Here is a 26,529-nt window from a genome sequence, read left to right on the forward strand (position 1 = left end):
GAGTAGACTAACACACAGAATACTAATAATTTAACTCTCTTAAACCTTTCTGTACCTGTTTGGAACATCAGTCATCTTTGCAAGCGATATGTATTTATCTGATCAGTTGAATAATCTCCCCTCGGCATAAACTCAACAAATCTAAACCTTTTCGGATTCATCTTCTTCTCATGCCTGTAAATGTGATGGATCATTTAAAAGGATAATGAAAACATCCAACTGTAAACTATATAAAAGCATTACTGTTCATACATTTTGCATCTATCCTTTCATGTATTTCAATATAATTGAACCAGCCTTGGATTTTTAACGGTATAAAGATGGTGACATCTGCTGTTTATTGCAGTAATTACATGTTCAGGGTAAAAAAATAACACAATTTAATTTAGCAAATATTCACGTTGCAAGAAGAAGACAGCAAAAAAGAAAATTAATTTGTAAATTCAAAATAAATACATTTAAATAAAACTATCACATTATGAATCCAGATCAATGCTCACATCTGTTGTTGTCGTTCTCCTCCTGGGAGATTTCCTAATGTTGTGGGGACTGTAGTTTTATTATGGATCTATGAGATGATGCATTTGAGTTTTATAATTAGGAACGTTGTAATAATAAAAAAAAATGTTTTAATTTGTTTATTTAATAAAAGGTGTGATTGTCTTTTTCGGAATATCTGTAATTTAAAAATTCTAAATATATATTTATGGATTATTTTTCTTTTAGCAGCTTTGTTTGTTCAGAGTTTTATGGATTTCATACTTTACGGGCATTATTATAAAGGACACATGGAGGACACACAACATTTAAAAAGTGCAGTTTTTATTTTTATGTTAATTGATAATAATTACACCGTAATTTAATAATGTACTTCAAAAAAAATTCAAAGTGTTAAACTGTAATTTTTCTTTCTTTAAATATAACATTTAATGTCAAATAATGCTTTAATTCTGGTTGAAACATTCCTCGTGTGTGTTTTACGTCACTGTAAAATATGCGTTTGTGTTTGTTTGTATGTGAGATTGTATGTCTCTGCATTCATTCATGCATACAGTACCTGTTTCACACGTGCAGGGAAACATTCTTATTCATAAAGTGTAGCAAATCAACATACACAACTAGGCCCGACCACATTGTAGCAGTTTTAATGCAAATGATACACATATAACACAAGATAAAAATCTGAACAAATGATTAGCATTTTAATCAGATTATTTGTGTACATTCAGACATCACTATACAGCAGTGGCAGAGGGCTGTGGGTGAAGTCTGGATCACTCAGTCGTGGTGCAGCGGCTCGGGTCTCAGGGTCTGTGTTGCCTCTGTACACTCAGCTTCAGAGGTGGCGACTCTACTGCACAATAACACACATGGTTAGATTACAAGAAGGGATGATGACAGGAAATCAATCGTGATTACTTTCTGAAAATGACCGGTTGTGAAGGGGTGTGATCCTTGTGTTTTTTATGAAATGTCCTCCCTAGCATTAGTATTCTCTTTGGACCCTCTGTTGAAAGTACAACACAGTTTCCCCCCAATATCTCAAAATAATATAACACTGTTAAATTAGCACAGCTATTTGTATATAAAATAGGCATTTTAGAAAAGTGACACGCTGTTTGGAAAGATTTGTTTAATCACAACTAACTAAAAAAAAGTGTAAGCTGTGTTTCATGTAAACTGGGTCAGGGAGTTAGCAACTTTACATTGGCTACTATTTGATTATGTAAAAATCTGATACAACATTGCTGTTCTTAACATAGAATAAACCACAACTTTATAAACTATGCACACATGAAAGTTATCTTTTTGGTACTATGTTATTGTCCCAAATAAATCAAACTAACTAACCCTAATCATTTAGCTTGAGCTAAGCTTGTTTATTTTGCTTAAGCTTCCACATGTTATTGTGACATGTCTAATTCAGACTGTATATATGGATGTTGAATTGCCCAAATAAGCAGAGTTTTACCTTTAATTTACTCATATTCTAAGGACCGTCTTCCATTTCGTGGCTGTAAGTGCAAACAAAAGTTTTTTGAATGTTCATCATATTATCAAGGGGAATTCATTCCTTCTTTTATTTACTGACATAAACACTTTCATACCCGATAAAGGAAGTAACCTCTGCTCTGGATGCCCCCAGGACCCTGGACTTCAGCCTGTATAGACACAAGACCAACAGAATTTAACTTAAATAGAAGAATGTATTATTTGGCATTGTTCTCTGTATTGCCACAACTCTCCTCCAACACCACACACACACACACACACTCAAACATTCACATCCAAAACAAACACATTTCACGTTTCTCACACACTATTTCTCTTTGTCCACTTTGTGAATGTCAGCGCTTGATAGCAATGAGGAAAAAGTTCACTCGACAGCTGCTCTAATTTTAGACCATAATTGCTCGCAGCTTGGGAAAGAACAACTAATGTAGACTGCGGTTGTACAGAGAGTGAGGAGAGCTGCCCGACATAACACAGCAGTATTAACATGTAAGCTCAGGAAGGGGAAAACATGTAACACACACATTTCAATATCAACATTTGCTATACAAAAGCACAATGCACTACTTCCAATGTGTATACTGCAACTTTATCATTTTCTATTCATCTTATCGTTCTATATTTTCATCCAGTTTCATGTCACCACTAGTTGCAAAAACAAATTATTTGTTTTAGCAAACAGTTACTTATTTGTAAAGCAACAAAACAAGAAAGTGAAAGGAGAACTGACGAGGGTGGTACATACGCGCATTGAGAGTCCTCTCTCTCTTCTGGTATTGAGTTGAGAAACTAGAGGCAGGAGAGGGTGCAACAGAGGGGTCTGACAAACACCCAAACACAGATAGAGCCAGACAGCTCCGCATGGAGTCGACAAAGGCTAAATGATGATCTCTGTTTCATCTCAAGCAAAACACACAAAAACATGCAACTCAAAAATGCAGAATACAACATGGCTTCATATTTCATATAGAGAAATATGGTTTGTTGTGGCAAGTCAATGTGCATCCTGGGGGGGTTTATGGGTTTATAGGTTTCAATGAGCTTAGATGCACATAAAGGAAAATATATCCAATGCATTTAAATAATCATAACGTATTTCCCACTGATGCTACACTATGTAAACATTTCACTCTTTTTTTAATTACAGCTGCAAAGAACCATCTCTCTGCATCATGTTTACTGACTTTACATGATCAGAAATCTTTTGTGGAATCTACTGTGACATAAAAATATCAAGAAGGATCATATTTAATAAGGAAAATGTGCTTTAATATCTCATTTCCTTTATTGTTAGCAACATAAAAATGCTCATGTGTGAATTAAGAACTGCAGACAACATTTTAGAGTGTTGATGTTATGTTTCTGATATTTTCCCCTTGTTTCTTGATTGACATTTGTGTTGTCCAGTGTGAACAACAGACAGAGGGGGACAAACCTAAACCAAGTTCTCATGCAGTCTGACATGCAGAGCACAGAACAAGGGAGACGAGTGCAAGGAGAAGATTTCATTTGACATCTTTGTATAAGTGGAATGTGTATGTGTGCATATCCAGGTCGCAGTATTTGTGTTCATGCATACATATACACTAGTGCTAATCCGTGGTGGTAAATGTGTACCTCCTGCATGCATTTCAATTTGGGGAATGAAGTGCTTTTGCCTTACAAGGTAGATTCCGGCATTTGAAAAGTATCACACTCACTACACTTTTAATGTAGTAAGTGTGAGATCACATCGTTGTAAAACAATCCAAGGGGCTTTCTTAGGTCAAGCAACATACTGTAACAGTGCAGATTTATCTTTTAACTTACTTACCGCTCGCTCTGACAAGTAATGAAATAAAAACTGCACATACGGTGCATGACATAGAAAACACACACACAAACACGCCAACACAAATTTGTCATTATATGTTTAATCTTAAAGCTCTGTGAGTCTTACCAATTTTGGTAAAATAAGAAGATATAAATAAGATGTACATACCCTTTTACTATTTTCTTGCACTTTCAGCTCCTGAGAAAACAACAAAATGTAGTCATTTAGTTGATGTCGCTCTGTGAATCTTCGTACTGTATTAGCGCTACTCAAACATGATGGACAATCAATGTTTCACTGTGCCATTTCATATGCAATTGTGTGTGAAAATAAATATGTTTTGATGTATAGTGACATACTCTCCTCACTAAAAGATTATCAAGAATAAAGTACCTTTGACTTCTGAAACAGCATCAAGACACAGAGTTCTCCTAAGACATCAGATGCCTGATACCAGAAAGAAGAGCGGCTGTTAGAAAAATAATAAATATACTATAAACTTGTAATATGCATGTACAAAAAGAAAGAAAAAGAACAAGTCAAACACAATCCTACCCCGCTCACCCAAATCTTCAGGTCTGCAGAGAGGTAGGATGAGCACACAGCGTCTATCTGTGGAGCATCACAGAGAATGACGGACAGGTTATTTTTCTGTTCGTCGTCTAATCCAGAGGTCTTCAACAGGGGGTCCGCGACCCCTAGGGGGTCCACAGAAGTACTGCAGGGGGGGTTGCGAAATCTTTGGTTGATTAGACAATTTTCCATATATTTTTATTATTTTTAAGACATTATCTTTCTGTCAGCAATGCACACATTCAGTATTAATTGAATAGCTTAGTATTGAATACACAATAACATAGTAGCTATGTTTATACATGGCACTAGGCCCAGTTTAATATAAAACACCATTTTATACAATATACGTATATAGTAGGGGGGTCCCTGCTCTATCTCTCCATCAGTTTGGGGGTCCTTGGCCTGAAAAATGTTGAAGACCCCTGGTCTAATCGATTAGTTGACTAATCGCTGCAGCTCTCATTGTGATGTACGTAGATGTAGATTGAGAGTCACTTCTTCCCATGATGTCAAAGTGGACAGGAAGGATGAAGAAGAAAGAGAGAATAAAAGGATGCTGAATACCTGGCTGAGTATCTGCCTCTGGCCTGTTGTGGCTTGTTGAAGTTCTGCTGGAGCACCTTTTGTTTCATACAACAACAACAACAACAACAACAACAACAACAACAACAACAACAACAACACAGAAATAAACAGTTATTATAAAACAGCTAATATTGCTACTTTAATATAATCCCCACAATATATACAATATTTATATCTGACAAAAATAGTATACATTTATCACTGCCTCTGCTGAGTTGCGATGAAGAACAGCATCTCCTGTATAACTTTCTGCTTTGACATGATTGCATTGGATGTTTATCAGCAGTGGTAAAAGCTTGACTGTAGAACATGGGAGGGAGTTAAAGTCCATGTTGGAAAATAAGTCAACAGTACAGCAACACTGCGCCAAAACTGATGCTGAATCTCAATAGCTTATTTCCATATCACTTTGCCATCATGAAAAGAAGTGACTGTCAATCTACATCTACCTACATCTCAGTAAGAGCTGCAACGATTAGTCGACTAATCTATTAGATGATCAACAGAAAAATCACCGACAACTACTTTGATAATCGTCACATATGTGGATGTCCTACTTTTCTCTTTTTTTATTTTACTGACAGAACAAGACATTTCAATCACCTTGGACTTTGAGGAACTGAGATGGATGTTTTTCACTTTTGTTCCGACATTTTTAGACCTAATCTAGAAGAAATGACCGGCAGATTAATCGATAATTTTTCGTTTGTTTTTGGTTTTGTTTTGCTTTCTTAGTTGATGATTTTCCAAAATTCCCAGATTAAATTTTAGACTGAATGAATAGATAGATAGATCGCTAGATAGATAGATAGATAGATAGATAGATAGATAGATAGATAGATAGATAGATAGATAGATAGATAGATAGATAGATAGATAGATAGATAGATAGATAGATAGATAGATAGATAGATCGATCGATCGATAGATAGATAGATAGATAGATAGATAGATAGATAGATAGATAGATAGATAGATAGATAGATAGATAGATAGATAGATAGATAGATAGATAGATAGATAAGATCGATAAGATAATAGATAAGATAGATAGATAGATAGATAGATAGATAGATAGATAGATAGATAGATAGATAGATAGATAGATAGATAGATAGATAGATAGATAGATAGATAGATAGATAGATAGATAGATAGATAGATAGATCATCCCTCTGGTGAAAAAGCTCAGATGCTATTATGTACAAAACCTTTAGAGAGTTTAATCTGCCAAAAAAGTTGAAGATTAAATAAATAAATAGATAAGATTAAAAAAATACAGAATTATCGGACTTACTTGTGCAGACTGGGATGGTGAGGATGAGCAGGGCTGTGAGGGCGATGCTGGCCGTGCTGCTGAGGCTGTGCAGGCTGCTGGAGGCTCCGCGCTGCGCAGCCTGACTTTGGCTCTGGAAGGTCCTCATCTCCCTCTATCTCTCGCGATTTGTTGTCTTTCTTGACTGTTTTTTGGATTCGTCCGCTTGACTTCTTGCTCTTCTGAGAGTTTCTAGCTCAGTTCAGAGAAATATGAAGGCTCGTGTCACACACACCCCTCGCGCGCTGACACTTGACTGCGTCATTAGAGCCCCGCGCGCGTAAAAAGTTATGAGATATGATCAACAGGTTGGCTGAACGTAAAAGCTTCAGGGAGGTATGAGCGGTGATGGAGTGATAGAAAATTCAAAGTGAAGGCAAAGTGTGAACTTAAGCAGGTGTCTTTTAGGAAATGATCAAGCAATGTTAGAAATAAATATCTAAATATTACTATATACTAAATAAATATAACACTGCTTTTACTGTTGTTTATTGCACATGACTTTACATTTGTTTACATTAACTTACACTACCTGTATATATATTTACAATACTTGTATTTCTATATGTTTATGATGGCACTATATATTTGTTATTATATATCTGTGGTTGAGCTTTGTTTGAGAGATCTTTCTACAAGTCTGTCATATTTTTTGTGGCTAGTTTGTTTTTCTGGATTGCATTATATTGTAATGTATGGATGTTATTTGAGGATATTTTAACAACTTCATAAGGTAAGGCCGTTTTTGCACTTACAGTACTGTAGCCCTATTTTTCTGTTGATGTTGTAAAGTGCATATGTGGGCAGCAACCATACACCTATACATATGTAACTCTTATGTAATTTACTCTCAGATGATCTGCTGTCATCACTATTTTACTTCTTTTTTAGGCTTTACTGTCTACTGTAAGGCAAGGCAAGTTCATTTCTATAGCACCTTTCAACAACATAACAATTCAAAGTGTATTATAAAATATATTATACAAATTAATGCACAATTAAACAATACATATAAATGGGATTTTAAAAAGAGAAAATTAAAATAGTGCCAACGTTTTGAGCCTTGGTTTACAGTTAAAGAACTGAGAGTTGTTTCTGTTTAATGCAAAAAGACTGAGTGGTGCTTTTCCATGTCTGGTTTTGACTCTGGAGCAGACGGTAAGCAGGTCTGTCCTACATGACTGTACAGGTTGGACGGATCATAACATAACAGAAGATCAGAAACCATTCAGAGCTTTATAAACCAATAAAATCAATTATTTAATATACACAAAGTGCAATCTGAGAACTTTCTTGCTCTTAACGAGAGCTTTAGTTTTATTTAAATAAAATCTTGAATTGGCTCTAGGTTTTTTTTGTTCATGTGGTCATTAGTATTAATATCTGTTCTCACCTCACATGTGTGATAGACAATGTTATTTATTTATTTTATTTCACGCTTGGGCTACATTGTAATGATCAAAGTCTACTACAAATATTCAGATACATCAAACAATGTTGGTGCTGATTCTTGTATTATCAGATTTGTTACATTTTCAGAATCATATTATAACACTTCCTATATATGCTGTCATCCACCATGGTGGTATATTTGTTTCATGCATATGAAAATGAACCAATAATGGACTTAATGGTGTTACTGATAAACAGCCATGATGAATTTACCCTGACCAAACATTTGTTTAAATGTACTATTATTAAAAATATTATTATGGTAGGAATGTGTTCAACTCAAGGCTTTGTACATTACTAGTCAGGTAAATTATGTAAATGTACCATTAAGTATAATTCTATGAAATATGCCTCCATTTTCAACTTTTGTTCAATTCTTCATGCATTCACACTATTATGTCAAATTAAATCACCTTCATTATTTGAGAGACTCATTATACGTAGATCATTACTAAATGATAGCTAAAGGTAATTTGGTCTTTGAGAAGCTGCTTGTGTGAGGGTATAACTATTACCAGGCAATGTAATTAATGTTGAACTGTTACAATAAACCAGAAGACATAATACAATAACACCACTGTCCTGCTTTATTCAGTAAAAGATTTATGTAAATATTCCATTAAGATTTTGTACCCAGAATAATATGTGACACTTTTGAATTGTGGTCCTGGATTGGCATATTTATTTGCTTGCATGCACAAATAAATATTGTTTAAAAAGACAATATAATATCTTGATTCATCTCCTTAATTGCCTGCCATGAAAGCAAAAAGATGAGAAAGATAATAATGTTAATGGCAGATTGCTGTAAAAACACACTCAAACAACAGTTCTGCTCTCATCACAGATAATAATAATAATAATAATAATAATAATAATAATAATAATAATAATAATAATAATAATAATAATAATAATAATAATAAATGTTATTTGTAAAGCGCCTTTCCTAGCTAAAAGCAATCTCAAGGCTTTGTCTTTTGAAATCTGATGTTACTTTGTTTGAGATCATGAGCAGCAACGAAATGAGTGCACTGATAATTGAGCAATTCCAGGGAGTCATCACACTCATCCCCACCCTTGTCATCCTCCTACACTAATCTTTCTATCCTCTATAATATCCCACTTTTTCCTTATTATTATGAATTAAGACTCACCAGTGGAGGTCAGTGGGCAAGCACAGAAACAGGACGACAAGATATAGCTTATTGTTTTTGCAGCTTTGTCTAATTCTTGAGTCCCTTTGAGGTGAAATGAAACTTTGTTTGATAACATCAATGTTGCTTTGGTAACAGATGGATAAAACGACGTACGAAGACAGAAATAAGAATATTCATTCTTTCTGTCAGATGTATTAAAGCTGCACCAACACCTGATTCTGCTTCATAAATCTCAATCATCGCTGAACCATGCGCACGCAGTGGTGCCACCAAGGATGGCCAGGGGGGAATCCCCCCACCCCCTTTCGCGAGTTTCATCTACATAATATGGGAGGCCTTTGTGTGAGGTTTTTTAAACTTGAGTAGAATCGTTCATGGTAAATAATTTGTTCTTTACAATCAATGTCCTCCTTTGAATTAAAGCTGAATACATGTTGTTTAAAAGGAAAAGGACAATAGCCTACTTGAAGAACAATGAATATCCTAACACATATACAGATACATAACTAATTAATAACTTTAAAATAATAGCTGTGGCTATTTGTAGCGCCCAAACCTTTATTTCATCATAGGTCTACCTGTAAACCATCATCATGGCGATATCTCAATTATTAAACATCAGATATATTTAAAGCGCTCATATTGAAACAGACTTTACAGAGTGCTTCACAATCTAAGTGTGGACAATGACGTAGCATGTGCATGGTTTCTGTGTGTAGGTCATGCATCATTTCTACATCTAAAGACTGATGTTTTTCTTGTCTCCTGAAAGCTCTAGAAAAAGATCCCCCCTGTTCCAACATTCTTTAGAGATCCTGAAATGTCGTGCCCTTTAAAGAGTTTTCTTTTAATATGAAGCTGAATGGCATTTGCATGTACTGCTGTAATTGGTTTGTTTGAGGGGAAACACAAAGGTATTGATGGAAGGTTATTGTCAGTGATTCACACACCATCACATCTTGAAGCCACATCGCAGATTAGAGTCTTTATTGTGCTTTAATTCTAAACTACGATCAAGGACAGAGTCAGAAATCAATTGCTATAAGGCTATGCAAGAAATCTGAAGTTGAATTAGCTCAGTATGTAATTCACACGTAGACTACTTGCATTTGAACAAATGTGATGATTGTTTTAGGTTTATTTTCTCGTTCAACATTTTGGGAAACACACTTATTCGCTTTCAAGCAGAGAGTTGAAATAGAAATGTATACCCCTCCTGTGTCAATTAAATATTAATTATGCTAATTGTTGTTTAGCATAAACACTGGAAACAGGTGGAAACAGCTAGCCTGGCTATGTCCAAAGGTAACAGAATACACTTGCCAACACCTTTTCTAAGTAAAACGCATTTTGATTATTTAATCTGTTCAAAAACTTAAGTGTAAAAACATAAATTCCTAGTTTACACCAGGCTAGCTGTTTCCATTCATTGTGCTAAGCTAAGCGAACCGACCTCTAGCATTTTAAGGAGACATGTGACCGCCATGTTGAAATTCTCATCAGACTCTCCACCAGAAAAGCTTTTTCTTTAAGCAGTTTCATGAAATACAGCACAGAATCAGACCCAACACAACACAGCCGTCTCTTACATAAAGCATGTTTATCTGCATGCTTTGATTAATGTTTGTGATTGGAAACAACAGGAAAATTAGTAGGGAGAGTAAGATATTAACAAGTCATATCCTCTCACAAAGACTATTAGTTAACCTTATAAAAAGTAACAAGCCTTTGAGTTTATTGTATTTCCAAATTATAGTAATCATGAAAACCAATCGATGTAAACAGCTGCATGTGGCTCATGTGGCAATCCCACAGACTGCAGTGAAACATTGGTTTTTAATTATGTTTCCATCTTGTGCATGAAATGGTAATGTGGTTTGAATCCAATAAATCTCTCTGAAAATGTGGCTTCATAAATCTAAAAGTGATGGAAATAGAAATAGAAAAATAATCTCTTTAGATTATCTCAGAATATTCTATATTAAAATCATGCTGCAAACTAAACCAGATATTGATGGTTTAATATTACATGTTAATAATAAGGGATTATTAACTTCAATCATAGAGATATTGAGGAACCTAAATGTAAAGGAGATTATTCTTTATCTGAAATCTGAATTAGAATCTGCTTTAAACCTCTAACTCGTAATATCCTACTTATGCAGATTGTAACAGGAATCCACTTTAAATTATATTACATGAGTTGTTGTGCAATTTCTATATATAATGTTTCACTTTAACATTACATTTTATCATTTCAAAGAGTATCGCATTCTATCCCTATAATAATTAATAGGCAAATAATATAGCACTTATCTAAATGATACTAGTAGTAAGGAGGAGAGGAAATTCCACGACTGGTGGAGCAACCTATCCGAAACCTCGGGAGGGACCACACATCAGAGCTCTCTGACAGACAGGGCGGGAGGCTGGCACACAAGCAGCTGGCAGATGGAATGGCAGCTCCTGGGGAAATAAAAGGTGTGGTTCTACCAGCTCACACTTAACCAGCACATAATGTCGCCACTGAAATTCCATCATCAGTAGCCAGCAGAATGGATGGCATCTGCAACACAGGAAGTGGTTGGGCCTCTTTGGCAAGAACACACTGCAGCTTCCTCTGAAATCCATCAGCCTTGGTAACTATCATAATCGAACTAAAGGAATCCAGGCACCAGCTGATAAGGAGCGCAGGGTGGATGTCCGCACAGGGCGCAGGTGGACCAAGCCATCAGGAGGCTGCAGCACAAAGAGGAAGAGTACAAAACAGTAGGTCAGGACTGGGCTGGGGAGAACCTTTGTACTTCTGGTCCAAAACCCCAAGGGAGCATTCCATGGTCGAGGAGGAGGTCACACCGGTGGAGCAGGAGCGCTACCTTATCAACACAGTGTCCCAGGGCCAGCGGGAAGCATGGACATGATGGAAGACCAGCACAAGCAGAGGCATCAGCTGGACACACATCTGTCAACATCAGGGGCAACATATGACACCCTTCTATGCCCCCGAAACCTCTCCCAGTGATTTTGAAGTGAGGACAAGGGCCTGCTTTGCGGCAACAGCAAAACAGAGCCTCCAGCCCATCCTGTCAGTGTGCAAGGTTGTGCTGGTGGAGGCGGCTTCAGGTGTCTGGGGAAGCTGGTGGAGCTGTTGGAGAAGTGCAGGGTGTGGGCTAACAACTCCTCAGTTCTCCTTCGACCGCTCGTTCCCTTTGTCAAGCCAAGAGAGAACCGACTGAAGCCAGCAGCATGAAAGACTTTATCTCTGCTTACTCCTGGTGTTGATCTGGATGAGTAGCTAGTTTTCCCATCCAAGATCACACAAGCAAGAGGCTCAACTCTGAACTGGGAACAGAGTGCAACGAGGCTGGCTGGACTACAATTATCCACCCAGTGGAAGTTGGAAGCAGATGCTTTGTGGGAAAGTCAGCACTACAACTTCTCCGTGCTGCTGGTATGACCGGGGCGAGCCTACAGGAACGATCAAAGAACCGGCAGAGGAAGTCAAGTCAAGCTAATGGTTGTGGCTCCGGAGGGGCTCAACACATCAATAAGAGAAGCTGCAGAGGCCCCCCCCCCCTTATTACTAAATATTAAATGTAACTTAATTAAACACAAATTCTTAAAATATACCATAATACCAATATAATGTTTAGTGGTGCTACATTGTACACATTGTCAATGCATTAAAGTTCCACAAACCAATTGTCACCTTGTGAAGCAGGAGCCTTGAATTGAATCCAACATTTACACAGAAAAACTGATGAAGCTGTTAAAAGAGCCATTTCCCTAATAGTGGTGAGTGGAGATTAATATAATTAGCCAGATAACTGAATCCATGAGTAGCAACATTAATTATAATTCCTTTCTTAGTTATTCTTTTTCAGATCCGATTTTATTCTCGACTAATTACCAGTCATCATCTTTTTTCATTGGACTTTGCCAGCAGACATCACCATTTGCAATTCATTTTGGTCTTCATTCATTAATAATAATGCTCTCCCTTTATTTCAGCACTCTCTCTAACCCTCACCTAACCCTGCCTCTTCTCAAACATACAGGAAAGCACTCCTCCAAGAGCACTCATGTACATACATGCGCACACTTTAAATGACATGATTACTTTAAAACAAAATCGCACACATGACCGACCCTCCTAACAAGCAAAGAGCTTTACACTCAGCGCTGCTTGTGTAATAGCGGCTCTTACTTAGCTTACTTCAGTTTGGAAGGCCGGTGTGTTCTTCTTTGTGTATAATTTGGCAGTTATAGAAGGTCTCACATTGGGATGAGGTTACCAAAGTGAGCCGAGTGTTCACATAAAGTTTTCATACGGCTGCCCGCGACTGCGTTTGTGTTTGTTTGTGTTGATGCAGTCAGGTGTCACCATTATGTACTGTGTCACATGAGTCAAGAGGAAATACCATAACAACCGTGGCAGAAGGACACTTGAGTCAACGTATTTGTGAAGAGGTTTTGTGTTTATTCCTGTTTGCTGTTTGAAGTCGCAAAGCCTCCAAACCTGCAAAGGATATGACCTCAACAATAAGTTAAAGAAGCTACAGTAGCATATCATAACTCAGCCTGTGCTTATGCAGATATATTCAATCCTGTGTTTATTTTTCCCATGCTGACAGTGCAACAAATATGGATCTGAAACAACACTGATGATGCCTCTTTAAAGGGCTGCAATAAATGCCATCCAGATAGCAACTCAAACGTTTCTGATTTCAAACACAAATAGACAATGCTATCCGCCTTTAATCACCAGTGTTAATGTCAAATGTAGATTACAGAGATGTAATCACCTCCCCCTGACACTACCCCACTGGTGCAAAAAGCCCCTTTTGTTTGCAAGCCATATCCGCCGAGCATGTCACTGGGGCTCCCTCATGGCCGTAGTGCCCTTCTGACACAACACGTTTATTTAGTGGGAACACCTCTCACCTGCAGAGTCCACTGCAATACATTCTGTAGCTTAATGTTTCACTCACACGTTGACAAAAGCAAACAGGTTTCTGCAGTTATACATTCGTCTGCCCACATCAGTCTGTTGTAGGAACATGAACGTCAGCACTGACCACAAATCTCTGATATTCGCAAAATATATACAATAAGTGCCAGAATAGCAGACACTGTGGGTGAATCACAGGAAAACACATTTGGAAAAACAGAAATGTTGAAGAAAGATAATGGTAGCGTGTGTGTTTTTGTCTCTCTTTTTTATAATATGTGTGTGCATAGGATGTGTGTGGTGTACACATGTTGGGTGGAAAAAAATATATCATTTTTATGGACATAATGGCCTGAACACAAGAAGTATGTAGTTTATGAATGAAATAACATGAAGCAAAAATGTTTTAACTGGAAATACATGAGGTGTAGGCTTATTTAGTTAATTAGGGATAAAGAATGTACACAAGTGTGTCTAACAGAATAAATGTCGGCCCTATGTTGTACCTCTTGATGATGACATTTCATTATTATGTATGTTGAATGCAGCATGTGAAGGGAGTTCTTAAAGTTTTCAATTTGATTTTCATGTCAAAATCTTGGAAATATGTTAATTATTTATGGTGCAGTAAATATCCATTTTAAAAGGTCTATAGAAATCTATTTTAATTTATCAAATTGGCCATTCAAAAAATACCTATACTGGCTTACTGTAAACTCCACCAGCACTTTCTCTGAAGGCAAACATATAATATTGTTGTGTGCTTATTTCCATATTAAAGCGATATCTTTGTTTGATAAACTGGTAGGACGCAACTCAAGATGTCAACATACAATATCCATAAACTACAATCACAACATGTTTATCTTTTCCCACCACTGGAGGAAAGACAGTGATGACCAGCGATATTCATGTGGACACAAACAGGAACTTGACGACAGCCTGCTATAAAGCACTATTTCACACACACTACACTGAAGCTATGTTCTTTACATGAATAATAATTTACATGTTAATGTTCTAAAGGAGATATTACTGTAGATGTATGAGTTGTGTTCGGAAGCTTACTTCACAGGCAGCAAAAAAAACATGTATTGAACTGTTGGTGACAGTGAATGTCTCATTCACCAGCTGGGAAATCAAGTGCTGTCTTTCTGCACAATAACTTCAACACAGACAGTGTAGGCTACCTCAAGGCGTTATGTGCAGATCACTTGTTAATCTTCTCCATTACATGTCTGACTTACTGTGTTGACATTCAGCTATAGCCTCTATGGGTTTTGCTATAGATGGTGAATCACTTTTATTGCTACGAGAAAACATGAATACACAACAACACGGATAAAAAGAACTGACACACATAAAGAAACATACAGAGATTAGAACTATTTTATGGATTAACAATGCCATCTGGTGTTTTAAAAAGATCATATGCAACATGGCATTTTCAGGCATAATCTAAAATGGCACATGTTAAAGTCTAAAAATTAACTCACTCCAAAACTCTGAAAGACATAACAGTTGACACGGTCTGCTTGCATTGAGTAGATACTTGTTATGTCGAACATTTGTATCCTTATTTAATCCTTTCAAAAATCCAATATTTATTATTTGATCAAGTAAATAAATGCTCACACAAAACAAATAACTTGTTATTGATATTCCAAAATGTTTTGTAAAAGGTATGTTTATCTGTAACCTTGTTAAATGATAAATGGTTATCCTACTTTAAAGATGTATACTATCATATTGTTGTCATAGAAACTACATATTACTGCGAAAACAAATACAAAAGCAACCGACTAGCAACGGCAAGCAACAGTACATACAGTATCCTTTATTTTATATTTCATTTACTCTAGGTATACACATTTAATCTGAAATAATTACAGTATGGGGAATAAATGGAGATGTTTTGTGGACACCAAGGACACCTGACTACAGATTGACTGTGTGCTAATTTGATTAAATACATATTAATATATGAATATGTAAAAAGTAAGCACAATTGGCTGTAACCTAATAATAAAGTCCTAAAATTAGATTTTGATGCAAGGACTTAGGATCTGAATATCAGGTAAAAAAGAAAAAGAAGAAGCAGAGTCATTTATTTTTACTCAATGTTAATAATAATATATTCTTTCTTTAAGTGTTAAGTTTGTTTAAAATCTGGAATCAAGAGCTGAGGAAACTAGATGCAGCAACGTTGAACCTCTGTGTGTTTTTTATTTGTTTTAAAATGTGTATTGAACACACATACAATACAAACATTATCAACATAAAATAAATATATAAAGGGGGACTAATATATATATATATATATATATATATATATATATATATATATATATATATATATATATACAAAAATTATACAAATTAACAGTAATATTTCAAAGTAAACAGATACATAGGCGAATGAAGAGATGAAAAATAAAAAACATAAATAGGATATAATAGGAAATAAGATAAAGCATGCCAGGGGTCAACAAAGATAAATAGATAGTATCTTAAGTAAAAAACTATACTTATATTTGATTGTCTTAGTATGTATTTCCATTTCTTTTTTAAAGCATTAAAGGTGAGGTTTTACTTTGATAACGCGTTGTTGCCTCTGTGGGTGGATCAGTGGATGTTGACACTGTTGCTGTCACGTGACAGCTCCGTCTGAACCAGGAAGAGAGAGGGCGGTGCTTTGCAAAGGGCTGGTGGGCTGTTAAAACAAGGTAGTCGCTATTTATGAATATATAACGTTACCTATGTCAAAATAGAGATCGAATGCATCACGATTAAATTAATTCACAGTTGATTATGTCGCTGATATTATCACAACAGTTGCCTGTTCTGTGCAAAAAGCGTAATTGATGCTAACAGTAGCTAGCTCTCTCAAGCTAGCAGGAACGCTAGCAGCCTGCAAGCTAAGGGACACAGAGGACAACAGTGCATTTATTTTGGGAAGGGTCTCTGGCTGCTTCTTTATTTCTTACTTAGTCCAGTAGTTAGCTAACTTTTAAAACGTATTTCTAACACTGTGTAGAGGTGTTTTCTGGTTGGTATGTACTGTGGAGTTAATGTCAACAACCTCTGGTAGCCTGTATGCTAACCGTTAGAAAAGTGTTTGAAGTGCCAAGAGACACAAAACGAGTATTATCATACGTTAAGATAACCTCTGAAAACATTTTCCAACATGACATCAACGGAGTCACAATGCAAACTACAATGGTTGTAAATTATGTGCATGTAATTCAGGAAATGCGACGTGCTTGATATGTGCACATTTTACTTGTGTCTGTCTGGCTCTCTGCTTTCAGAGACCTCTGCGAATGACGAAATTACATAATGTTTGTTTTGTCTTTAAATGTTCCTGATACTGGGGAAGGAAATGCTATTTAGTCTACAGGGCGTTCAAATCAAACTTGATGTTTCTGAATGTATACTGGAAGTGTGTCCCTTATGTTCATACTAATAAGTACCTAATACGTCCTGTATGACAGCATCCACCATGACAGCCATCAAGCATGCTCTCCAGAGGGACATCTTCACACCCAACGACGAGCGTCTCCTAGGCATTGTTAATGTCTGCAAGGCAGGAAAGAAAAAGAAGAACTGCTTCTTGTGTGCGACAGGTAAGAGAGAAACCGTTATTAGAAAAATCTATAAATAATCAAAGTAAATGTTTCTGAAATAATGTGCTTTTTTCCCCTTCCAGTTACGACAGAGAGGCCTGTCCAGGTTAAAGTGGTTAAGGTGAAGAAATCTGACAAAGGGGACTTTTACAAACGGCAGCAGACATGGGAGCTCCGAGATCTGACAGAAGTAGATGCCAAAGATGCAAGCAAGGTCAGAGGAATAATGTGTCTTGTACTTTTTTCACTTATAACCTTGTTTAGTTTTCATAAATATAATTATTTTCCCTTATTTAGTGATCATACGCTCCCTTTTCTCTACTCTCATGGTTTAGGAAAATCCTGAGTTTGACCTTCACTTTGAGAAGGTGTATCGGTGGGTGGCTAGCAGTACAGCTGAAAAAAACTCCTTCATCTCCTGCATTTGGAAGCTGAACCAGCGATACCTGAGGAAGAAGGTGGAGTTTGTGAATGTCAGTTCTCAGCTGCTGGAAGGTGTGGAAACGCTCTATCCTTACTGTAGCCACCAATGTAAACGCATGCCCCTTTTCATGTTTTGATTATATGTGCTTAAAGGCTTGTCTCTTCCTCTTAAACCAATAGTGTTGAGCCTATTGTGCATTGGTCATGTTTGAGATATTCTAATTTAGCCCAGAAGTGAGAATCTCTGCTTGATTTTGTTTGAATTTGTTTATTAATAGCACGATTTACAAAACAATATTCAACCTCTTCTTTGTATCTTGGTTTGTGGTGTGGCTTTCTGTGTTAAATTCTTCTTTATTCTCACTTTTCTCTCTTAAACTTTCTCTGGCCAGAACTTCCTAAAGCGGAAGGTTGGTAGGACTTAACTTCCCCCTCCTCACTCCTCTCCATTGTTATCTCATGACCTCAAACCACCATTCTCATTAGAGACTCGCACCTCCTTAAAGATCCTTCTGCGTGACTTATCTGACGCTAAATACAGATGGGCATGATTTCATTTTTCAATAATCATAACACACATTTAGGTCATGTTTTTACCTCACTTTTAGCTTTTGTTTACCTGTCCATTCCACCTTAATTCATAGGATTATTCCCTGACATGTTCATTAATGTCCTCTGTTGTAGCCCATTTAGTTTAGTCAAGTGTAGTTGTTTATTAAGTTGCCGAAATGAAGTTTGATTTACAGATTTACAGAAGTCTATCAGTCTTTTTTTTTTTTTTTATCATCCAGAATACATATAATGAAGTGCATTTAGCTGATAGCACAAATTCAGATTGCAGGTATACTTCTTTTGTCACTGGTAGAAAGTGATCAGTTGCTGGTAAATTAGTTTTTATTTAGGTGTGTGTGTGTGTATATATATATATATATATATATATATATATATATATATATATATATATATATATATATATATATATATATATATATATATATATATATATATTTTTTTTTTTTAATTATTATTATTTATTTATTTATGTGTTTTAATACTCGCCATTCCCCATCACTGAATGTAATTCTGTATGTGTCTGTAGTTCTTACAAGAGCTTTGTAAAAACCTGATGTGCTGGAAGATACATAAAAGAATGTGTCTTGCACTTTGCATTTGTGCTCATCATATCTTCAGCGTACATTTCCATCTCTGTTTGTGGGATTAGAGTCTGTGCCGAGTGGTGAGAGTCAGAGTGTTGCCGGGGGCGATGAGGACGCTCTGGACGACTACCAGGAGCTGAGCACCCGTGAAGAGCAGGACATTGAGGGCATGATGGAGATGTGCGAGTACGCCGTCTCCAATGCTGAGGCTTTCGCAGAGCAGCTCTCCAGGGAGCTGCAGGTTCTGGATGGGGTGAGTGAAGCGACTGCTAAACTAAAAACAGAATGAAAAGAATAAAAATAATTGTTCTTAATTATGATATTATTATGTATATATTCTGGAGAGCTTAGACAGAAATATTCACTTTAAAAAAACAACATAGAAAACATATTAATACCCTCTGCATTGTTTCCTACTTTAAGGCCAATATCCAGTCCATCATGGCATCGGAGAAGCAGGTCAACATCCTGATGCAGCTGCTGGATGAGGCGCTGGGTGAAGTGGACACCATCGAGGGAAAGCTGAGCAGCTACGAGGAGATGCTCCAGAGCGTCAAGGAGCAGATGGACCAGATCTCACAGAGCAACCGCCTCATCCAGATCAGCAACACCAACAATGTCAAACTGCTGGATGAGATCCAGTTCTTAGTGGTAACGGACACATTTGAATTCTGCTTGATGCACAAAAGATACGAACCCTTAAAAAATGTGACGACTGTGGCTTGTCTTTCTTCATGTAGAACTACATGGACCTGTCAAAGGGACATATCAGAGCCTTGCAGGAGGGAGACCTGACTTCTCCTAAAGGCATCGAGGCCTGCATCAATGCCTCTGAAGCTCTTCTGCAGTGCATGAACGTGGCCCTCCGACCGGGTTAGTTTACAAATGTACTTGTTGATCAACTAAATCAGTTGTTTATCACTGTCGGTGAGCAACTCTCAGAAGTTGCACATTTGGAAAACGTATGGCTCAATAACCACTAAAATACACAAAATATCTTTAGCAGATGTGTATGTCCATTGCTCACGAATGCTGATACATTTGTCTAGCCTGTAAATGCCTTTTGTGAAGTTAGTAATAAATGTAAGGTGATGTTTTATTTTCCGTTCCATAGGCCACGACAAGCTGATGGCTGTGATTCAGCAGCAGCTCCTGTTTGCTGAGCTGAGAGACACCTTCGCTCGCCGTCTCACCAATCACCTCAACAATGTGTTTGTTCACCAGGTAACAGGCACACTGTGCTTATAAGGGATATAACACGTTTTAAAGCTTTCTAAGTTTTAGTTTCAGGTTGGAGGTTACATAAGATTATTCTCTAAGTCTTAATTTGGTCAAAAGTAGATTTACTCAATAGGATAATGTACTTGTACTTAACTTGAGTATATCCAATGTTTCTACACCACTACATTTATGACCGCTGTAGTTACTAGTTGAGTAGATAAACCTCGACCAGCTACAACAGTAAAATACTGCTTCCATATTGTTGCATCAGTATTAATAATTATAATGTCCTATATAATTAATATATCAGTTACAAGGGACATTTACTTATACTTATGTAAATGTTTTTACTTTTGATACTTTAATTACATTTCGCTTAAAGTTTGTGTTGGCTGATGAAGATTCAGAGGCTATAAATAATTTACGCGACAGCTTTAGGCAAAGACATTTTACTCGATTTTCTGGTAACCAGACGCAGGGAGAAGGATTTTTTTTCGTCCTCACACCTTTCCATTGTGAGTCTGCTGCGCCAGCCACTCTCTCCTGTTCTCTTCCAGACTCTCTCTCTCTCTCCCCATGGACTTCCTCTTTAGCTGTGACTCTCTTCCTGGGCTGCCTTTGGTCGTTTCCTTCTGGTTGTGTCCCTCCTATTCTTGACTCTGCGTGTTGCTCACTTTGAATCATCCCACTTTGCTCTCTGTCTCTGTGTCAGTTCAACCACTTCAGTCACTTCAAAATGACCATCCCTCAGTTCTATAGGTCCTCCTGTCTGTCGCTTCCAGTGAGTACCCTCACAGCAACCCCCACTCGCCCCCTTCTTTGCTAATGTTTGACCACTCGTCCCACCTCACTCCAACTTACATGTCATTACCTCAGAGACCTCAGGTCTTCCATAGCCTAACATAGCTTATTTTGTATTGCATGGGATGTGTTTCTAACTATTTAACATGTCTCATTTGATCTGAAAGCTGAAGAGGCACCACTCATCTTTCTCCTCCTTCATCAACTGTCTGCACTCAGCTGAGGGCTCTTTTTGTGTTGGGGTGCTAACTTGGCTTTGTTGCAAAAGGTCTCATATCATAAAATCCTGTGCCTGTCTGCTCTGCGTGCATGTCTTGTAGCACAAGCAGTTGACACTGAACAACAAAACAATGAGGGGAAGTGAGGGGAACGTCGGTATGGCAGTAAGAGTTTGTCAATAAGTTTAGCTGAAGAAGTGGTGGTTTGTTGAGTTGAACAATGTGGTGTTTACTTTGAAAACATCTGCTTTGGTGGTAATCAGAGGTAACATATCCTATCCCCGAGATAAATATTCCTTGTGTGGATACAGAAAGATTGAATGGGACTTGATATTAGATTTGTCTATACTAACTCTTGTTGAATGTATTGCTAATTGTCTCCCCTCACATGTCATCCAGGGCCATGACCAGAGCTCCACCCTGTCGCAGCACACAGCTGAGATGAGCCTGCCCAAACACAGCCCCCTCCACAGGGACCTGCTGCGCTACTCCAAGCTCATGGAGTGGCTGAAGAACACACACAGGGAGAAGTACGAGGGCCTGTCCAGGGTCAGTGCTGTTATCTGACAACATGTTTAAAGGATTAGTAGAAATACACTCTTGCTGAGAGTTAGATGAGAAGATTGATACCACTCTGTCCGGTAAAATTGTAATCTCTTAGATTTGAGTATTGGTTAATTGATGACACCCCTGGTTACCTTGGTAGCAACAAGAGCAGTTTTAATAACAATATGAAGCTGCAGCCAGGAGACAGTTAGCTCCTAAGCTAAGTGTTTACTGTACTGTACATAGACATGTGAGCAGAATAGATCTTCTCATTTAATTCTTAGCAAGAGAGCACATAAGTTTAGTTTCAAAATGTTGAATTGTGCCTTTAATACTGAGTACTCAAGATGTGGTATTTTGCATCTAAACAAATATCATCTCCTTTTCTTTATTTTTATTTTTTTTCAGACTTATGTCGACTACATGAGCAGATTATATGAACGCGAAATCAAAGACTTCTTTGAGGTTGCCAAGATAAAGATGGCGGGTACAACCAAGGAAGCCAAGGGCAAGTTCGGTAAGAGCTCTGATTCACAGACCTGTTGGAGCGTAGACATGAAGCATGTTTGTCTTCTGCAGATAATGTGTTAGGATTTTCAAGTAACAACTGTTATTGTCTTTGTCTCCCTTTTTTTTGTAACTTGTAGTTTACTCAATGATATTGATAATTTCACTATATCTGTAGTTTATTTTGTCTATCGTAGACGTTCATGGAATATTCATGTATAAACAAGGAAGCTAGGCCTCATTCTTTTACAGCCTTTTCTGCATTACATCTGTCACCAGAAGCATATTTTCTTACTATGTGTGCTTCCAAAGTGCTGAAGTCCTGCCTCTTGTTTTACCTTTTGATGACGTCTCTTTTCCCCTTTTGTACAAGGAACCTTACATGTTAAATGTTCTACTCCTTTTGGATTTCTTTTTAATCTGAAGAGTACTCTTGGTTGAGCTTTGGTTTTGGCAGAATTATAGAACTCTGCTTTCTGCATTCTGTATCAGCTTTTCCTGCTGAAAACAAAAGACAAAATTGTTTTCCAAAGGTTTGTCAAAGCTAAAAGCGTACCTAAGCCACTGCAGTGCACGTCAGCATATATGTGACTTTTTTTTACAACCTTTAACATCTAGCCTCACCCCTCCCATGCTGCATGTTTTAAGCCTAACCTGTCTCTGTCTTTGATGCCTGCCTTTTTAACTGGCTGCAGCCACGCTTCCGCGGAAAGAGAGTGCGCTCAAACAGGAAACCGAAAGTAAGTATGACATTTGGATAGAGCTATTCCACTGTCTTTTACTGCTTTTTACATAGCTGCACTAAAATAAATCCTTTGCTCAAAACCCTTCGCTACCCTGATATATCCCACTTTAAGCTGTGCCAACCGTTACCTCTCCATGTACCTGGTTGGTTTGTGCTAAATCTTCACAATACAGCTCATCACAAATTCTGATTCTTTAAGAGATACCTACAAAAAGCTAACATTGATGTTTTCTTTGGATGATTTGACTATGCACATTATGCAAGTTATTGAATAGTGTCATAATTGCATTCCATTAGCCTGCAGTTTGACTCTCACTGAACACAGGACATTGAATCCCTGTATGTGTGGTGCTGTATTAGGCCTTCATGGCAGCTCTGGGAAGCTGACAGGCTCTACCTCGAGCCTGAACAAGCTGACTGTGCAGGGCTCCAACAGCCGGCGCTCCCAGTCTTCTTCACTGCTGGACATGGGTAACATGTCCGCCTCTGACCTGGACGTGGCTGACAGGACCAAGTTTGACAAGGTGACACTGCCAGATATCCAAAGATTGTTTTAAATCAAACTATTAAATGTTCTGTATTGAGAGATTAAATGGAGGGCTTTTCTTTTGGCAGATATTTGAGCAGGTCCTCAGCGAGCTGGAGCCTCTGTGTCTTGCGGAACAAGACTTCATCAGCAAGTTCTTCAAGCTGCAGCAGCACCCGACAGTTACACCCCCTCTTGCTCAGGTAAATCTGTGAACAGATATTTGAAGTAGCTGTGACAGTGGGAGCATTCGGTATGCCACCTACTGATGTGTAGTCTTTAGTAACGCATGAGATTGTCTAACCCTTCACTTTACTTTAGTAGCCGTACTCACGTCTGGTGGCATTTGAAATGTTTCTTTCCTGAAGGCGTGATATAATACTGCAATAATGAGTGCAGCATCATTCATATGTATGTATACGTCGGCAGATGTTTGTTTGGATTTGTCATGTTTTATGTCTCTTTTCTCGTCAGCCCGAAACAGAGGAAGCAGACGGAGGCATGTCGTCCAGAATTCCTCCCCAGGCTGAACACAGACAGTCCTTGTCATCCGAGTGAGTGGTTTCACATTGCTGGCGAACAGTTCTGCTGCACATATAACCCTCCTTCACTGCCAAAAAACATTTTACTATGAATTGCGTCATTCTCTTGTTTCACTTTTTTAACTCACCTTTCTGTCTTGTTCACTTCTTGTTCACGACTCAAGGAAAGACCTTGTGCGGCTGATGATGAATAAGATCTTCCAGAGCATCGAGACGGAGCTCAACAGTCTCATCGCTCTGGGCGACAAGATTGACAGCTTCAACTCTCTCTACATGCTGGTGAAGATGAGTCACCATGTGTGGACGGCTGAGAACGTCGACCCGGCCTCTTACCTCAGCACTACTTTAGGAAACGTGTTGGTCACTGTCAAGAGGAACTTTGACAAGTGCATTGTGAGTAGAGTCTTTTGAAAATGGACAAAGTATGGTTGAGGTCTTACACATATTTTACTGTGAATTTAATACGAATGTCTTTTCCTCACAGTCCGGTCAGATCAGGCAGATGGAGGAAGTGAAGATTTCTAAGAAGAGCAAAGTTGGCATCCTGCCTTTTGTAACTGGGTTTGAGGAGTTTGCTGAACTGGCTGAAACAATCTTCCGTAATGCAGAGCGTCGAGGAGACCTGGATAAAGCTTACGTCAAGCTTATCAGGGCTGTGTTCATGAATGGTGAGACCACTGGTCCACCTACTGTACTGGCTATAGATGATGTCGTGTTTATGTTGATCCTCGGAAGCAAACTTCTGAATATTGTTTGTCTGTTTTTAGTGGAGAAGGTAGCCAATGAAAGCCAGAAGACTCCACGGGACGTTGTGATGATGGAGAATTTCCACCACATCTTTTCCACACTGTCACGTCTGAAGATCTCCTGCCTGAAGGCAGAGAGGCAAGAGGCCAAGCACAAATACACAGACCATCTGCAGTCCCATGTAATCAACTCTCTGGGCCAGCCTCTGGAAAAACTCAATGTAAGTCGAAATACCTTCTTTTTTTTTTGTTATTATAAAGTTATGTTGTTTCTGGACATGATTAGTGATATGAAGGATGTGAGCATTTACCAAGTGCTTGTAGTCAATGCATTATAGGTAAACTGTTATCTCCCTCCTGCAGCATTTCTTTGAAGGAGTTGAGGCCCGTGTAGCTCAGGGTGTTCGTGAGGAGGAGGTAAGCTACCAGCTTGCCTTCAACAAACAAGAGCTGCGTAAAGTTATCAAAGAGTATCCTGGCAAAGAGGTGAAAAAGGGACTTGACAACCTTTACAAGAAGGTGGACAAACATCTGTGTGAAGAAGAAAGTCTTCTACAGGTAGGAAATGATTACAACATACAAATATATTGGAATTTAATCGGATTATAAACTTATAATACTCTTAGTTGGTCACTCTGACTTTTTCACTTTTATATCATATATTATTTTACTTTTGTCGATGGACCGTCTTTATTTTGTCTCAATGTGTTTCAAATGTGAGTATGTTGTGGTCTTATTATGTGTTTCTATTGTTGTTCCTGTGGACTTTATGATGTCTTCATATCCGGAGCACTGGACCAAATAAATTTCCTTGCGTGGGATAATAAAGTTTATCTGAATCTAAATCTAAACTGTTGCACTTGCTGATGTACTCCACCAGGTGGTGTGGCACTCCATGCAAGACGAGTTCATCCGTCAGTACAAGCACTTTGAAGATTTAATCGGCAGATGCTACCCTGGATCTGGGATCACCATGGAGTTTACCATCCAGGACATGTTGGAGTACTTCTCCAGCATTGCTCAGTCTCATTAGCCTAGCTGCTATGCACTTTTCACCACTGCCTCACATTGGCTGATGATACACTAGCTCTTCACTAACTACCCTGTGCTATTTGTTTGAACAATGAACATTTCTTCTGTGTGTGTGTCCGTGTATTTTAATGAAAGGAATTTGTACATTGGAAAGTGGTGCAGATCTGTCTGCAGTGTGTGTGTGCGCCTGTTACTTTGAGATTCAACAACTCTGCTCTAAATACTTAATTGTTTCTTTTATTTTTATTATTTGTGTATGCCATATGTACATAATAAATTTGCTGCTGCCAATCCATTCAATGCTGTATCGTATTTATTTGCTGAGCACGTGATATTGGATATGCATTTAACTATATTAATATTATTATTTATAATAATTCAATACTAAAGTAATATCCAATATGCATACATTGCTAAGGTTGCAGATTTTTTTTAAACTCCAGTACTTCTGTGATTTTTTATTTTTTTTAAATCAGTTTTTTTGTTAGTTATCAGCAAACTTCACAATTATCTTTTTTTTCTTACAGGAGCATTTGTTAATAATTAAATACTAAAATCATCATACCTAATATGC

The 26,529-nt window shown here is 37.7% G+C and overlaps 2 protein-coding genes across 14 annotated transcripts; one reads left to right on the top strand and one right to left on the bottom strand.

Annotated features, from left to right (window-relative positions):
- Positions 1-1,129: 1,129 nt before the first annotated feature.
- Positions 1,130-6,490, bottom strand: nmu (neuromedin U). 6 transcript variants are annotated; one of them, XM_029429949.1, is made up of 9 exons: positions 6,285-6,490; positions 4,967-5,022; positions 4,391-4,438; positions 4,220-4,273; positions 3,995-4,024; positions 2,759-2,802; positions 2,109-2,162; positions 1,973-2,015; positions 1,130-1,354 (listed from the first exon to the last, which is right to left on the bottom strand). In XM_029429949.1, the coding sequence occupies exons 1-8, from the start codon at positions 6,409-6,411 to the stop codon at positions 1,991-1,993; spliced, it is 438 nt and encodes a 145-aa protein (XP_029285809.1). In that variant the 5' UTR covers positions 6,412-6,490; the 3' UTR covers positions 1,130-1,354; positions 1,973-1,990. The 6 variants fall into 6 exon arrangements, with proteins under 6 accessions (XP_029285809.1, XP_029285808.1, XP_029285807.1 ...); XM_029429948.1 differs by having other exon boundaries at positions 1,130-1,351; positions 4,382-4,438; XM_029429947.1 differs by having other exon boundaries at positions 4,382-4,438.
- A 9,984-nt stretch (positions 6,491-16,474) lies between these two features.
- Positions 16,475-26,255, top strand: exoc1 (exocyst complex component 1). 8 transcript variants are annotated; one of them, XM_029430171.1, is made up of 21 exons: positions 16,475-16,591; positions 17,360-17,491; positions 17,575-17,705; positions 17,827-17,986; positions 18,307-18,324; positions 19,137-19,324; positions 19,495-19,722; positions 19,812-19,944; positions 20,186-20,295; positions 21,005-21,073; positions 21,711-21,860; positions 22,266-22,374; positions 23,060-23,104; positions 23,470-23,633; positions 23,725-23,838; positions 24,110-24,189; positions 24,342-24,570; positions 24,662-24,845; positions 24,945-25,144; positions 25,287-25,481; positions 25,804-25,956. In XM_029430171.1, the coding sequence occupies exons 2-21, from the start codon at positions 17,368-17,370 to the stop codon at positions 25,954-25,956; spliced, it is 2,784 nt and encodes a 927-aa protein (XP_029286031.1). In that variant the 5' UTR covers positions 16,475-16,591; positions 17,360-17,367. The 8 variants fall into 8 exon arrangements, with proteins under 8 accessions (XP_029286031.1, XP_029286034.1, XP_029286035.1 ...); XM_029430174.1 differs by lacking the exon at positions 23,060-23,104; XM_029430175.1 differs by lacking the exon at positions 21,005-21,073.
- The last annotated feature ends 274 nt before the right edge of the window (positions 26,256-26,529 follow it).

This window comes from Cottoperca gobio, chromosome 4, assembly GCF_900634415.1.
Source record: "Cottoperca gobio chromosome 4, fCotGob3.1, whole genome shotgun sequence".
Taxonomy (NCBI): domain Eukaryota; kingdom Metazoa; phylum Chordata; class Actinopteri; order Perciformes; family Bovichtidae; genus Cottoperca; species Cottoperca gobio.